This window comes from Lathamus discolor, chromosome 2 (assembly GCF_037157495.1).
Source record: "Lathamus discolor isolate bLatDis1 chromosome 2, bLatDis1.hap1, whole genome shotgun sequence".
Classification (NCBI taxonomy): Eukaryota; Metazoa; Chordata; class Aves; order Psittaciformes; family Psittacidae; genus Lathamus; species Lathamus discolor.
This window is the reverse complement of record NC_088885.1, coordinates 100,938,410-100,954,186: the sequence shown is the minus strand read 5'-3', so window position 1 is coordinate 100,954,186 and position 15,777 is coordinate 100,938,410. Positions and strand designations below refer to the sequence as shown.

General features: G+C 36.6%; 1 protein-coding gene across 3 annotated transcripts in view; it reads right to left on the bottom strand.

The window, feature by feature from the left end:
• Positions 1-15,777, bottom strand: part of NETO1 (neuropilin and tolloid like 1) — a 71,970-nt gene that overhangs the window by 30,218 nt on the left and 25,975 nt on the right. For all 3 annotated transcript variants that reach the window (XM_065667901.1, XM_065667902.1, XM_065667903.1), the window contains exons 5-6: positions 4,738-4,779; positions 4,497-4,624 (exon numbers count right to left, since the gene is read on the bottom strand). In XM_065667901.1, the coding sequence (XP_065523973.1) occupies positions 4,497-4,624; positions 4,738-4,779 (170 nt within the window). The remainder of the gene's footprint in view (positions 1-4,496; positions 4,625-4,737; positions 4,780-15,777) is intronic.

The following is a 15,777-nucleotide window of genomic DNA, read 5'->3' as shown; positions in this document are numbered from 1 at the left end:
CTCTCCAGACTATATTCAATCCTAAATCAGGCACCTGGAGCCAAAAGCAACATCTATTTCATCAAGCACATGGGCCCACTGTGAAAACAGTAACAGGTCATTTAGAGCCTCTACCAGGTAGTAGTACCTACCCTTTGTAAATATGCAAGTGTCAGTCCCACTTGGGACTTTTGTCCCACACTTGCCTTCACTTCTTACTATCCCAGCCTTGTGCATTGTTAAGCTGCTGCCCGGCTTGAGCTGGGGCCACGCGCAAACCCAGCCACCATCACAACTTAGCTGCCATGGCCAGGCCCACCTGGTTCTCCCTGTTGGTCATGTCCTGCCTCTGTGGCCAGGCTCGCCCTTACCCCCTCCGCAGTGCTGTCCATCCCCCTCTCACTGCTCCACAACAGTTGTGCTTGAAACAAATGTCACCACTTATAGACAGCTCAGGTTTAACAATACTGCAGTGATTTGTCAAAACAAGATACTCATTATTTAATCTTTTCAGTTTCTTGAGCTTTTTGTTAAGTCTTGCATCCTAGAATTTGTAAAGATATTTTGTTTGCCTAGGAGAATGCTGGGGGGGGGGGGGGCAGGAGGATTAGGCATCACTTTTCCTAACTTGCTTCCAACTCAGTTTTATTTCTTACGGTGTACATACAGAGGTCACTATTTGTTCATTCCTTCTGAATAGATGACTTCAACTGGACTGGAGTCAAATTCATACTTGCCTGTCTATAGTTAGGATGCCCTTTCCCAAGCTGCCCAGAGGTTCTGATTATAAGCACTGCTTACTGTTTTTTTCCCAGCATCAGGACTTCATCTTTGTGAATTTTTTATTGTTATTACTGTCCAATTGTGATGACTGGGTTTTTTTCCCTACAGAATCTCTCAAGGAACAAGCAAGACACAATGGTACCTTGCTGGGAAAGTTGCCCACCAAAGAGAGTGCTACCTGAGCAGAAACATGAGTTCTGTCTTCTGGGCAGTTCTTGTAAAACTGCTGACACATCCAATACAGATAAACAGTTGTCACTGATATTATCCTCCAACATTGCACCCTTAACAGAAAGTGAGAAATATACTATCATTCTTTTAATTTTCTTATTTTCTATTCATAAATAGAGATCCTTTGCTTATCCACTGCTGTACACAATGATACGTCTGAAGTTTTTCAAAACCTAGTACAATAAACTTATCCACTTCCTCCTTCGGGCTTTGTTCTAGACAGAAGAATTTTGGGATGAGGAGGTTTCTCCAGCTCTTTACTATTCTGGGTGGGTTGGCACAGTCAGTCAGCAGCTCCCTCCTTCATTTTCCATTTTTGCTCTGACTACTGATAGAAGTCAGCTTCTAGACAAATTGCAGAACCCCCAGTATTTCTAAACTCCAGATTCACAGCCACCTTACTCAGCAGGAACTGACTTCAAATGATTACAAGAAACATGCACTTTGCAACCAGTCACTGTCAAATATAAGGCTCCAGGTCTGTGTATAGACTGAAGTAATGTTTAAACCACCTTCTGCTGTCTTCTGCACTTTAAGAAAGTTTCAGTTCTGCATGCATATTCAGTATTTTATTCTTTGTGCTATAAGGTAATCAGTGGTGGCTCTATTTTAAGTGTGTGCAAGAAATTTGCTATTCCCTGTCCCATTCCAGCTTGCTTAGGATAGCAACAATGTTACACTCAGACTGTGGGTTTGAAGCTCAGGCTCAGAGAACTCAAGTTCATACCCGCTGACTGATCTCATTGCTCATATATTTTGCTCAGACTTGGCTTGAATCTGGAATTGGAAACCAAGGAAAGAACTTACTTCTGCAGTTTAGATTGGATGAGCTTAAGCCAAATGAAATTGCAAGCAGCCCACATTCTGGCACAGTTTAATTAAGAAACTCAAGATGCAAAGATCCAACCCAAACTATATCTGAGAAACTCTGGCCTTTTAGGCATAATTCCCAGTAACAGACTGTGCAGCCCAGAGTACAGGAACATGTGGATTTAAAGACCTTTCCTGAGTTCTTACTGTTCTTAGCAGAAAAGACCGTTTTCATAGGTGCAAACTGCCATAAATTAGAATGATGTCACAAAATTACTGTACTGAATATGTCATTAGTTCAAGGTCAGATAAGGACAAAGGAAGCTGACTGTAAAATATGGACCATACAATCCAGTTCAACTGACCAATCTTACTAATAAATCTTACTGCATACAAGTTTGGGGTTTGGTTTGTCTTTTTGGGGTTTGGTTTGTCTTTTTTTTTTTTTTTTAATCCACTATTTTATTCCATGATGTCTAAAAATTGTTCAACCTGTCCTAGTATGATGATACCATAACCATATGTGTGTGTGCGTTTGTGTATAGATATCTGTGTGTGTGTGTGTGTGTGTGAAAATCACACCAAGAAAGTTCAAGTGCTAAATTGGACTTACCCCTTTGATAGGAATCTAGGCTTGAAAACTGTTGGCTTTTTTTCCCTAGCTTGCTGAAAAACCTTTCAACTCCAAATGCTTGGAAACACTGATTTATGTGCTTTTATACTGCCCAATCTCTCTACCTAGAGAATTCTGTAAGATGGGAGCAGCAAGATTTATCAAGAGATGACCCAGCACAAGCTTCTTCCTAAAGGCAGGATTAGTAATGTTTTTCTCATTTTTCATAGACTGTCACCTAATCTGCACTTGCGATGCTGGCTAAACAAACTTCCTTAACCAGTCATTTATAATCCTCTCCCTGATGTTTGAAATTTTCTTCCCTAGTATCTAACCTGAATCTTTCAGAGTGCAGGGCCATGACTTATCGCACAGACATGGACATCAGAATACTCCTTCCTTGTCGTTAAAGGAATGTCGTTTTTATTCACAAAATCTTCTAGATGACCTTAAATAAATATCAGTGTTTCCTCAGGTTTTCTATAATGCTCTCATCACTCTCCCTTCCAGTTGCTCTTCTACTGGTGTACGCTTTTTGAAGTGCAACTTAACTAAATACACGTATAGAAGTTAATGAAAAACGAAACAATCTTTAATCTTCTATTAACAGTGGTAAGGTGGCATTCTTCTGTCACATAGTTTACAGTTATGTAGCTATGCAATTTGTATTTTTACATCAGGACTGAAGTGTCCCACTTGCAGATACATAGATATGGGATTTCTAGAAGGGCTCTGAATGATATGGAATGTTAATGTTAGATCAAATAAGAATATCACAATGACATTATCTGACCAAACAAACATAAACTGGAATTAAGACTACAGGAAAATGTTATTATTTTATTTAACAGTCCTGGTCCTAATAAATACACACAATTCTATTTTTGTGTTTACCTGTTTTCTTTCTATTAATACCTAAATATGTAACATATGTTATAGTATGGCCAGTCATTAGACTGTAGCTACTTACTGTAGCAAAGTGGGAACCTCATCTACTTAATTAAAAACCTCTATGAATATTGAATTTATCCAAAAGATAGAAAAAATAAAAATTTAAGTATATTCTGAAAATGATTTATCTGTAGTCTTTATGAGCCAACTACTCAATTCCCAAACTTTCACAATAGAAAAATGCTGATATTCGTAACTTTGTCTCTTCTGGAAGTCTTTTCTCCTGCTCATTCGATACCAAATGCTGAAACAGATATATTCAGTACAATACACTCTGAGATTATACTAAAATAACCCTTATCTGTTTAAAGATAGCAGAGATTAGTAGATATGTAAATTCTATCTTATAAAACCTTTCCTGTCCTATAAGACACAGCTAGAAAAAATACAATGTGGAGTTGTCCTTAACATTGTGAATGAAAACAGATGAGAGGCACAAAGGTGTTCCAATTGCAAAGAAAGGAGAAATGGTAGTGTAGCCAGCAACAATTAATCCATATAACAACTGATAAACCATGGATAAGAGAGGAATTCAGAATCCAAGAAAATAATTGTGAAATTCATTTCAGCCATTTCTTGCCTGTTACAAAGGCACAGCTTGCTGACTGTGGTGGAAGAGAAATGAGGATACTATCTTCTTTTGTCTGTGGCTCTGAATCAGAACAACTAAAGTTCTCATACAGAGGAAGGTGAATTTACTTTGACTCCGTTTTCTTGGTTCCCAGATGAGGAATGATGATCTTAGGTAGCCAGCAGTGTTCACTTAGTAGTTTCAATATTAGTTATTTGAAATATATTGAAATTTAAATTGACAAGATTACCTCCCACTTAAAAAAAAAAAACACATTGATTCTTTTAAAATATGAGAAAAAGTAAAGATTAATTGAAGAAAATTCCTTATGGAAAAAAAAGTCCATTAACACTGCCTGCATCATTGTTTATAGAGAAAGTAAGTTATTTCTGATAAAGTGACAAATTGCCCTTGAACAGCAAAAGGAAAAAAATAGTTTGCAAGTTCAAGTAGTAAAGTTATTAAACAAGATCTGACTGTAGTAAGAAACACACAACATATTAGAAAAGCCAATTTCTTAAATTAAACCGCAAATCAGCAAGTGAACAAAGGACTGACCTTGGATCGGGGTGGTGCTCGGATGAACCATTTACAGTCTACTGCTTCAGTTTCAGAAGCTTTTCCTTCTTTGACAATTTGCACAGATTCCACAATTCCTTCAGGTCCTCCCATCTCAAACTCACAAACTAAATAACAAAATACCAGAAAAAATGAAACCTGAACAGCAAACAAAAATATTTTCTACAGAAGAGTGCAAAGGCTTCCAAGTTAAAAAAAGAACACAAAACAACATACCAACCTGGCAATGGTTTCAAAACACCAAGGTCCTTAAAATCTGGATCTTAAAAATTGAGAAAGAGAAAATTAATTTTGTTCAATATCTTTGCTATAATGTTTATGTGGCAAAATTTGACAATGTACTTCATAATATAATTATGCTTACATTTCTTAGAAATAAGAAATATTTCAAAACTATGGCAACACATTAATTAGTAATGAAGAAATTAATGATACTATTAGACCAAGATTATTGTGGGTTTTTTTCTGTTATGAAATGCCTCTTTTGCCTCTCTGTGTCTGAAGAGTTCAAAAATATTTCTGCCCGCAGTAGAAAGCAAAAACATCACACAGCTAACCACACAATATTTTAATACATCAGCCTAATGAAAGAGGATATATTTACCGATCCATTCAGAGTCCTTTTGCTTATTTTACATTTTGTAGTATGATGCTCAGCTTAGCTAGAGAAATTGAAACTCCATTCTGTGTTTATAAATACTCTGCCATCCCTACTGTCAAAAAGGAAACTCTTTGTCAGAAGCATCCATTTGATCTTCCTGGAATAGATACCACAAGGGTTTGCCATGGAATTCATATGCTGACAAGGTAGTAAGTCCAATACATGCGATATTTTCAATCAGATAAATATGATCATATTTACTGTCTAAGACTCTTTGTATCATGCTTTTATAGCCAGTTATAACACATAGATGAAATGAGTTTTATCTTAGACCTATGCTTCAGTAGACAATTATCCAGTGAAAAATTATTTCACAAAATTTGTCCCTGTTTGAAGATACTATCCAAACCCAGAAATGTAAAAGAGGCTGAAGTATTTCAAGAGAAAATTACTTCTTCAGACTACACTAGTCTTGTCTGGGAGATTTTAACCATTTACACTTCTTTTGTACCCAAAATTAATATTCTGTACAGGGAAAATAAACTAACAAACCAAGAATAATAAAAATAATAATAAAAGAACAAACAAAACCCAAACCAAACAATCAAACAAAAAAAATAAATCCACTGGCCTTTATTCTTTTTCTTTCCTTTTTTTTTTCTGGAAATTTGATAGGATCTGGCCATCCAAAATCAGCGATAAAGACTTTCATACAAACACTCTGCATTAAGTTTCTCCTGAGCCACATACATAGTGCGCCCAGGCCTCAAAGCATTGCACATGAGGAAAGCCAGGGTACAGTTTGGGCCATGAGTCTATTCATGGAACTGATCTTACTGTTTCAGAATTGGGTCAGTGTAGAAAAAGCTATAAATAAAACAATGAAGAGAGAGTTTGGAAGTATGAAATACATGAAGTGAAAAAAAAAACCCAACCAACCCACCACCAAAACTGCTGTTCCTCTAGCCTTAGTCAAGTCAGGACAGCAAGAATCATAACCAAATAATATCCTGAAAAAAGTCTAGTGCTCTGTAAGCAAGATCTGTCATTTTAACCTGAACAATCAGAATGTCTTGACTTCAAAAACTGGAGTTGTAAGATCACTTTTTTAAACTGTTGTTCTACAACCAGGCTGTTTTTATTTTTCCCAGTTATCTTTTTCAGTTGCACAATATAAATCATGAGTAAACACTCATGAACTTAAGGGACTGCAAATATGAGTAGGTAATTAGCATTAATTGTTAAGCAGTTTTATGGATCAGTAGATAGATATGGTAACCAACAACACTACATGTACTGAAATATTTGAGTTAATGTCCTCAGATGTTGATATCTAGTGCTGAAAGCAATATTCTAAAAGGAAACCTATTTTGACTATTGATTCAAATTACCATCCAAACTATTACATTTCTTCATTTTGCTAAATTTGCAAGGATCACTCTGATTTACTGAAAATACTCCAACATTAGCAAAGTACAGAGGAGGAAAGAAGAAAAAGGTCTTGACATGATTTCTCCCATATGAAGAAGTTTTCATATAAAGGAGTGCAAGCAGCAAGAATCCAGGCTGAAATGTAATCTAGACCATGAAATTTGACCCATGAAACAATTCTGAAAGTAAGTTCTTATTTGTTAACAATACAGTAACACTAGTAACAATGAACACTAAAGTGTGAAATCCGTTAGAATTCTAGAAATCTGGTAGATCTTGCTTAGATTTAAAAAAAAACTCAGCATCTCAAGTGTTAGTGAAACAGAATCTATGACACCTGAGGTGATACACTTCATTAAACATTGATAGTATACCAAAATTCTTATAATGAAACAAGAAAGTTTCATTAAAATAAAGTATTAGATGATGAAAATTAAACCATGTTTAAGCATATTTAACCAGCAAATGCTTGTTGTTGGTGGTTTGTTGGATTTTTTTAATAGTCTACCATTAAACAGGTTATACTTTAGCAGCTCTTCTGTACGTAATTCAATCAAGTTATTATTAGTCTGGATGAGTCAGAACCCTTTTAATGATATCTAAACAGTGACTGGCTGTATCTTCCAACAGACAGTCTTAATGAAAATCATGCTCCCATTAGGAAAACCTCCCAAGACAGATTTTTTTCCCCTTAAAAATAAAATTAATCACCTGTAATGAAAAAGAAAAATGGGAGGGAATAGGCCTTGAGGGAAATGAAATACACGGAATTTTTTTATGGGATCTCCTTAATGGAGGAAACGTAAAAAGAAACACATGAATTTTCATAAGAAATGTGAAAATGTGCAAATGTTATAGAAATTGAAGATCTTGCATACAAAAGAATACCTGTGGCTCTTTCTGAAGCATTGGATGCCTTTTTTAAAAACCAAACAAAGCCAACAAAATAAAGGTTATCCAGAAATCTCCTTTGGTGATATATTGCAACAGATTCCACAAATAATGGATTCCTGCAATGTTTAGTTACTGTAATCTTTTCTGTAAATCCTCTGTGAAGCACAGAACTACATTTGAAACTTTTTATAAGGTTTAAAATCAGTGCCAGGTTATTTAGATTTAGTGGCAAACAAGCAGAATGAGAAACTTTAAAGTAAATAAAGAAGAAAATGGTGCTAATCTGTAATTTCCTTTATCAGTAAAAAAAAAAAAAAAAAAAAACATGGATGAACAGACAGTGGGGTGAACTGGAAACTAGTTGAACAACCAGGCACATGATGGTGGGGATCAGCAGCATAAAGTCTAGTTGGAGTCCAGCAATCAGTATTGTATCCAAGGGGTCAGTACGTGGTCCAATCCTGTTTAACATCTTCATTAATGATCTAGGTGATGAGGCACAGTGTACCCTCATCAAGTCTGCTGATAACAAAACTGGGAGGAGTCCAGGGTCATGCTGCCATCCACAGGTTGGAGTAATGGGCTGACAGGGACCTTATGACGTTCAACAAGCAGAAGTGCAAATACCTTCACCTGGGGAAGAACAGGCTCGTACATCAATATATGCTGGGTCCACCCAGCTAGAAAGCAGCTTTGCAGAAAAGCCCTTGGGAATCCTGATAGACACCAAGTAGAACGTGAGCCCATAGTGGTGGTCTTGGGGCAAATAAGGCCACCAGTTTCCTGGGCTGCATTAGGAGTGCTGCCAAAAGGCTGAGGGAGGTGATCCTTCCCCTCTACTCAGCGCTGGTAGTGCTGTGGCCAGTTCTGAGCTTCCAGTACAAAAGCAATACAGGGCTACTGGAGACTGTCCAGCAAAGGATCACAAAGCTGATTAAGGGACTGAAGCACTTCTCATATGATGAAAGGCTGAGAGAGCTGGGACTGTTCAGCCTGGAGAAGGGAAGTGTCAGAGGTGATCCTACTAAAGTGTGTAAATACCGGACTGGAGGGTGCAAAGAAGATGGAGCCAGGCTCTTCTCAGTGGTAACCAGTGACAGAAAAAGGCGCAATGGGCACACACTGAAACACAGAAGGTTCTGTCTGAACATCAGGAAACACTTTTCCACTGTGAGGTTTTCTGAGCACTGACACAGGTTGCCCAGAGAGGTTATGGAGTCTCCATCCTTGGAGATAATCAAAAGCTGTCTAGATGTGGTCCTGGTCAAGGAGCTCTATAAGACACTGCTTGAAAAGAGGGGTTTACAGGAGGAACTCCAGGGGTGCCTTCTAACTCCAGCCATTTTGTGATCCTGTGATTCTACAATAAATAAACACTGGAATGGGCTAATATTGAAAAATACCTAGCCAAAAGACAAATCTAAGATATTAGCAGAGGTTAGAAAAATCACAGAATCATAGAATGGCTAGGGTTGGAAAGGACCCTAAGATCATCTGCTTCCAGCCCCTCTGCCATGAGTAGGGACGCTTTCTACTAGACTAGGTTGCTCAAGGCCCTGTCCAACTTGGCCTTGAACACTTCCAGGGATGGTGAATCCAAAACTCTAGGCAACCTTTCCCAATGTCTTTATTTAAAAACATTAAGTTTGAACAAAATATCCATTATCAAAACTGTTCAACCTGTCTTCAAAGACAGATTCACGAGGCTTTTAAAAGCAATTTTAAGTACCACAAGAAAAATTACAGTATTTTCTTTCTTACAGAAGCACAAATTTGTGATTAAACCTCTCACATTTTATTCATCAGTTTCTTTATCTTTTCATACAAAGTTCTTTTGGACACTTTCTCATAGTGTCAACATCAAACCTGTTTCTTGTACTGATAGAAATAACAGATATCTCACTCTTGGAAGTCAAATTATTGAGGTCTACAGAATTTTCAATATTTCTTTTTTAAAAAAGGAATATTGAGCTGGTGTGGTCCATAGCATAGCTTGGCTAGAATATACTTCATTGCACACAATTATGCACACAATTACTGAAGTACAGGAGATACACTAAAAAATACAAGCAATTGCCGTATGGTCAGAAGTCAAGATGCAGGAAATGTGCTCCACAGAATCCTGGTGCAGGTATGAAAACTGACTGTGATTAACTTTTGAGGTATTTTTCTTTTTTTCTATGAATGAGAAACGAAGGAATTATTTGATCAAACTATACGCTACAAAAGGTTGATGTCTGAAACATAAAAGGACTTTTTGCTGTTTGTGAATACAAAAAACCTCCAATTTTTAATAGTTATATACACAAAATAGACACAATATGTAGAAAACATTTCCTAATGATAAATATGGAAACTATTTTTACTCACTGAAGAGACAGATGTAGCTATGTCTTTTCATTTTCTTATCTCTGACTGACTAGAAATAGGCATTCAACTTCTACCTATCAATATTTAAGAGATTTTAACAAATGCATATGGTTCTTTTAGAGACCTGATTTTACATGTAAATGCTCATGGAAAAGTAAAGAGAATTGCACTATTCAGCAAGCCATGAGCTATTTATTTTCAAGTTTTTGAAGTCAAGCTCTTTTACAATGATTTCTGGGAGCTTAAACCAGTTTTGCCATCTTGAGGGGTGAAATATAATTCTCTGCAAAAGCAGAGCTTGCCAAACTCAGTACAGAACAACAAGATTATTCTACAGTATTTTATGTGGTTGCTTCTTAGTATTTGATGATACAGCAAAAATACTGGCTGATGACCAACAAATTTTAAAAGCTTAAAAATCTGCTCAAAGAATCACTAAAACAATTTTAAAATAGAAAAACATTTCTATAAGTAAACATCGTCTGTGAGCTGGACAAAGAGGGCTTAGCTTTTCTGCTGGACAGAGTAATGGAAATGTACTTAGCAGAAATAATACTAAGTGAAACAGATGTGCAAAAATGTACAAATTATTGCCTTGTTAGTTGAAAATGAAATTTGTCCTGATGAATGTTTTCAGCTCTGTAGTCTTCCAGAAAGTTCCACTTCTGGGATTTTGGTACACATATCATATAATCCAAACACCCTTTGATACCTATGCTCTTGTGAGTTCTCTTTCTTTATAACATGGTTCCCACCCATACAAAATTTAAACTGGAGAAATACCCTATTCTGGACAGTTTACAGAGTAGACAAGAGATGCAAGCAGGCTAAAATGTCAAAGCCTGCCTTTGTGTGCATGAAAAGAGAAAGCTAGGTGCAACCTCTTCAATCACGTGTCTGTTACAATAGAGTTCACTCAGGCACTTTTTGTCTGCTCTGTTCAACTTGTCTTAGCAAGAAGTTATGCAAAGACATGGATTTCCGATTTATGGTGATACCACCTTTTCATTTCCAAATATATGTTGAAGAAACAAGAATTAACTTCTGGTATACAAATGTCTAGCTACTGCTCACAGTTGCAATGTATCTCATATTAATGAGGTCACTATAGCTGTGCAATTTGTAAACAAATCTAATATATTAACTATACTATAAAGATACTTTGAGAGTTTAACTGAGATTAGTAAACCTGACAAAAGTAAAACTAAAACAAAACAAAAGAATTTGGAAATCAAACTTCTGCATGGCAGTTTGTGTTATTACAATATAAGGAATCTGGTTAAAATAACTAGAACAGGTTGGTTGTATTTTTCTAAATATGATTATAGTTCATATAATCATATGCAGCATTGCATATGATTGCAATGCTGCAGAATTCATTTATAAAAGTTCTTCATAAGACAAATAGTAGCTTTAGTGTACTTTATTGTGCGTCAGATCAGCAAAGGCAAGACAAAATCTCCTCATGGAGCTAATTCCTCAAAAACAACATTTCTCAAAATACTCCAGACTACAAAACTTTTTGGCTTGTTTGTCTTCTTATGACTTGCTCATCTAATAGCAGGTAGAACTTCAAGGTGAAATAGCAAAAGTCATATTCACATCTGCTTTTGCACTTACCACCTTTCAGTTCTTTCATGTGAAACTGAAATTGTTGCAGTTCTTGGAACTGTATTTAGTGGGAAAGGAGAGTAAGAATGGGCAGGCAACAGTGTCATACTCAGGCTTGATGATATGTGTGGGATTATTTGGTGGATCATTTCTATTTTGTTACATATTTCTAGTGGCTGAGTGCTCCAATTAGGCATCATATTACCCTAACACAGTACCCTGTGTGGGGAAACACAGGGAAAAATGATCTTATTACAAATATTTCAGGGGCTGCATATACCTTTATCTACTGTGTGAAACAAGACTGAATGAGCAATGCAGCCTTGCTGCAACAGTGCAGCTGACAATGCCAGGACTATCAGTTAATGCAACTCCCCAAGATAATATCCCGTGGCTTTCTGTGATTGACTAATGGTCTCTGAACTTGACTAGGAAGAATGATGTGCAACATAAGAGTGCTACGGAGCTTTTCCTGAATGATGTTAAACAAAAAGCATAGCTTAGTCATGCAATTTTAGCACAATACTAGTAAGGCTTGGGATTTGTCTCATTGGTTTGTTATAAATGACTACTAGACCAGCCCAAGAAATAACACTTTAAGTTCATGGCAGAAGAATAGGGAAAAATGATCTAGAGGGCTAGGCCACAATTGGTTGCTAGGAATTACTTCTTCAGATTTAATCAGTTTATGCATCGTAATTGCTAGCTGTCATTGAGTACTAAATCTGCATATTCTTTTCAGAGAGGCCATCAGTCCATGGAGTGGATTTCTCAGGACAGAGTGAACTTGTGGGAATAACTTTGTATTGTGGTTTAAGCCCAGCCAGTAACTCAGAAGCAAGCAGCTGTTAGCTCACTTCCTCTCCCCACCCCCCCCTCCCTCTAGGCAGTATATGGAGTAGAACTGAAAGAATGTAAATCTCACAGCTTGCAATTAGAACAGTCCAGTAACTAAGGTATAATAGAAAACTACTACTGCCACCAATAATAAGAATGATAAGGGAAATAACAAGAGGAGAGAATATAAAGCTAAAAAAGGAAAAGAAAAAATCCAGTCAACACAAGTGATGCAAAATGCAATTGCTCATCACCTGAGCAGCGATCTGGGCCTTCCGGGTATCTCCCCCCAGCTTATATACTGGGCATGACGTGCTGTGTATGGAATACCCCTGTGGCTAGTTTTGGTCACATGTCCTGCCTCCGCTCCCCCTTGGCTTCTTGTGCCTCTCCTCACCGCAGAGCATGAGAGGCTACAAAGTCCTTGATCAGGGTAAACATTACTTAGCAACTAAAACATCGGTGTGTTATCTGCATTGTTCTCAGATTAAAGCTGAAACACAGCACTGCTAGTAGGACGGAAAATAACTGTTACAGCTGAACCCTGGACACTTGATGATACAAAGTAACCTTTGTTATTTTATTATAGCAAAAATGTTTTCTCCTACTTTTGCCTCAGAACATTCAATAGAATGAATACATTCATTGCAATGTTCCCAATACTTTTGAAGAAGTGTCTTTTTCAGCTATTATAGTCAACAGAATATATTACTTGTGCTACTTCAAATAGTACTGAATAACCTGTAGCTGACCACACATTAAGACACATTTCCACTACAAACAGAAATATCAGCATAGTGTGTACATCTAACATTCTTCTGCTGCAGGTAGCCACACCAGCTAAGGCATGTATGCTATAGGAGTCTTTTTGAAGAAAACTGCATCTCACATGAGAAACACAAATACCTCCTTCTAGTTTTCATGTGTGAATAGTTTATTGTCCACAAAGAGATTCCTTGCACTGTCTCCAGTATTTTTCTATCACAGCCTAGCAAAGCATGAGGTGGGCTTTTGCTAAAATGAATAACTGTGTCAGAGAGTACTGGAAGGGAGCTGAGTTGTGTTTGTAAAAACAGCAGATTGCTTAATCATCTGACCATGTAAGATGCCAAAAAGAGATGAACCAGACACAATACTCCAGAAAATAAAATCTTAAAATGGAAACAAGGGAAACAGCCATAGACAAAAAGCTATTCATTAGTTTACTGTACAACTGCTAGACTTTTGAAAGTTATTGGCTCAATTATGTTGTAGTGCTCTCCTATAAAAGTCTTTGTATGATTCCAAAAGCCAGTGTCACAGGATGTTTTTAAAATATACTCAATATCCAGAGTATAAATCTGACAGTGTTTAGGATGAAGGGGAGAATTCTAGGGTTTCATCCCCACTGAAGCCTGAATGCTCTCTTTCTAAGCGAAGAATATAAAACCAAAACAAAACTAGAACATATCAAAGGAAGAGTGAAATCCATTCATTAAGCAAAACTGTCAGCACTAATTGTAATTTTATGTGCCCACCACAGATATTTTCAGTGATCAAAAAGAGGAATTCTAAAAGCCACATAGTCAATGAATTGCTGGGGAAGGCATATCAACACCATGTCCTAGAAACAACTGCGGGAAAAATAAGTCTTCTGTTCTGTCCTTTTTAGCATCCATAGTAGTATAGCTGTCAGTGACATCAGAGCTTTCCTTTTTGCTCTGCTGCTTCTAGATTTTATGCCGACAAATTCTACTTTCAGGGAGCTATACAGAATACTGTGGAGTTTTCTTGCAGATAATCTTGCACTTTCTTTTCTTCAACTTTGTAACAGCATAGGGTAACAGCTTTTTCTGAGGAACTGTTTCAGGAGGAAGATAACCCCCTGTGTTAAACTGTGAATTCCTATTTACCCACAAACTTACAATTTTTTTTATTTTTTTTTATACAAGATAACATTCAGATATCAAAAGGATATAAAAACTGTATGGAAAGGGACCAATAATCCCTCCACTTTTTCTAGTATTATGAAATTCAACCTTTCCTGAGATTATGGGAGGAAAATATTTTGATAAATTCTTGATTAAGAAAGGCTTTACAGTTAGGTTTTTGGCCTTGCAGTTCGTTTCCTGTTGGTTACAACTTCATGACAGTGACATTCCCTTTTGTTCAAACAGATCATTCTTCTTCAATTTCATGCAATTTAAAGTGCCAGAGAACACTCCGGACTATGATTACTTGCTAATAGTGACCAAACATAGGCATAATCTGTTAGAAAAAAGGCACCAGGTCAACTGGGACTTTAACTATTTTGATGAGGAAAACCCTACTGCATGCTTTACTATGCATTTAATTAAAACAAACACAATTCCTACCAACCGTAGCCCAGAATGGTTTCCACTCAGTGACTAAAGATTCATCAGGAACAGGAAGATGTTTTGTCATATGCCCATGTGAAAAAAAACCAACAAGATGATAAATTCTAAATCAAAAGGTATTGTCTTCAACCTTTTTGATATTTTCTTTAAAAAAAGATCCTTCTAACAGATCCTCAATGCTCTTTGAGTATCATTTATGCCACATGCTCTGTGTTCACTAAACAATTCTCAAACTGGTTTGTCATGAACATAAGCAAACAAATGGGTCTGAGATAATTAGAGATCTGTAATCTAGAGTTTGAATAGTTAGATTTGTGTCTATAAAATTTCAGTTACTCCTGACTTTTTTCCTCAACCCAGAATCTAGTGAGCCAGCTATCTCTAAACAATGATTGTACCCAGTATAGATAAGTGATTTTTTAATTCTATTATTCTAATTTGGAAATTTATGTTAAAAATTTGTAGTTTCCATGGAATTAAACACATTTTCAGTTTTCCCTCTCTATTCAAAAGCTACCAGTCTGAATCAACAATCTGATTTCTACTGGATTTACTTACAATTTTAATATTGATTTTAACAGAAGCAGATTTAGGCCCACAATCTAAGCTGAATTTAGCAATTGGTTTATTGATTGCTACACTGATTGACTGACTCAGCCTCATATAGAGAATGAAAATTGGCCTTCTGTATCACAATCACCATGAAAAAGACATTGTTATTCATTGAATCACACTTTGAAAAAGCAGTGTTCGTAAGTCCTTATGTCTACTTCATACAATATCCAATACTGCCATTAACTGGCTGAAGAAACTGAGAAAAGAACAGCAGAGTGGGTACTGATTAGAGATTGGCCAGTTCTTCTTCTGATGTGGCAGGACAAACATGCCGGTCAGTCACAGCACTCAGGATAGTTAAGTACGGGTCAGCTGCTTATTCAACAAGAACGCAGTAATTAAATTTCATTTGACCAGATCAAGTTTTTGACTGCCAAACAGCAGGATTTTTCTTAGCTTTATTTGAAAGAGTCATTTAAAGCTCTATCAATAAAAACAAATAAAAAAATAGACCCTTTAAAAGTGCTATAAATTCATTATCTATATGTGCATACAAAATGCTCTGAAATACAAAAAACTATATTAATACTACAAATGATTCCTC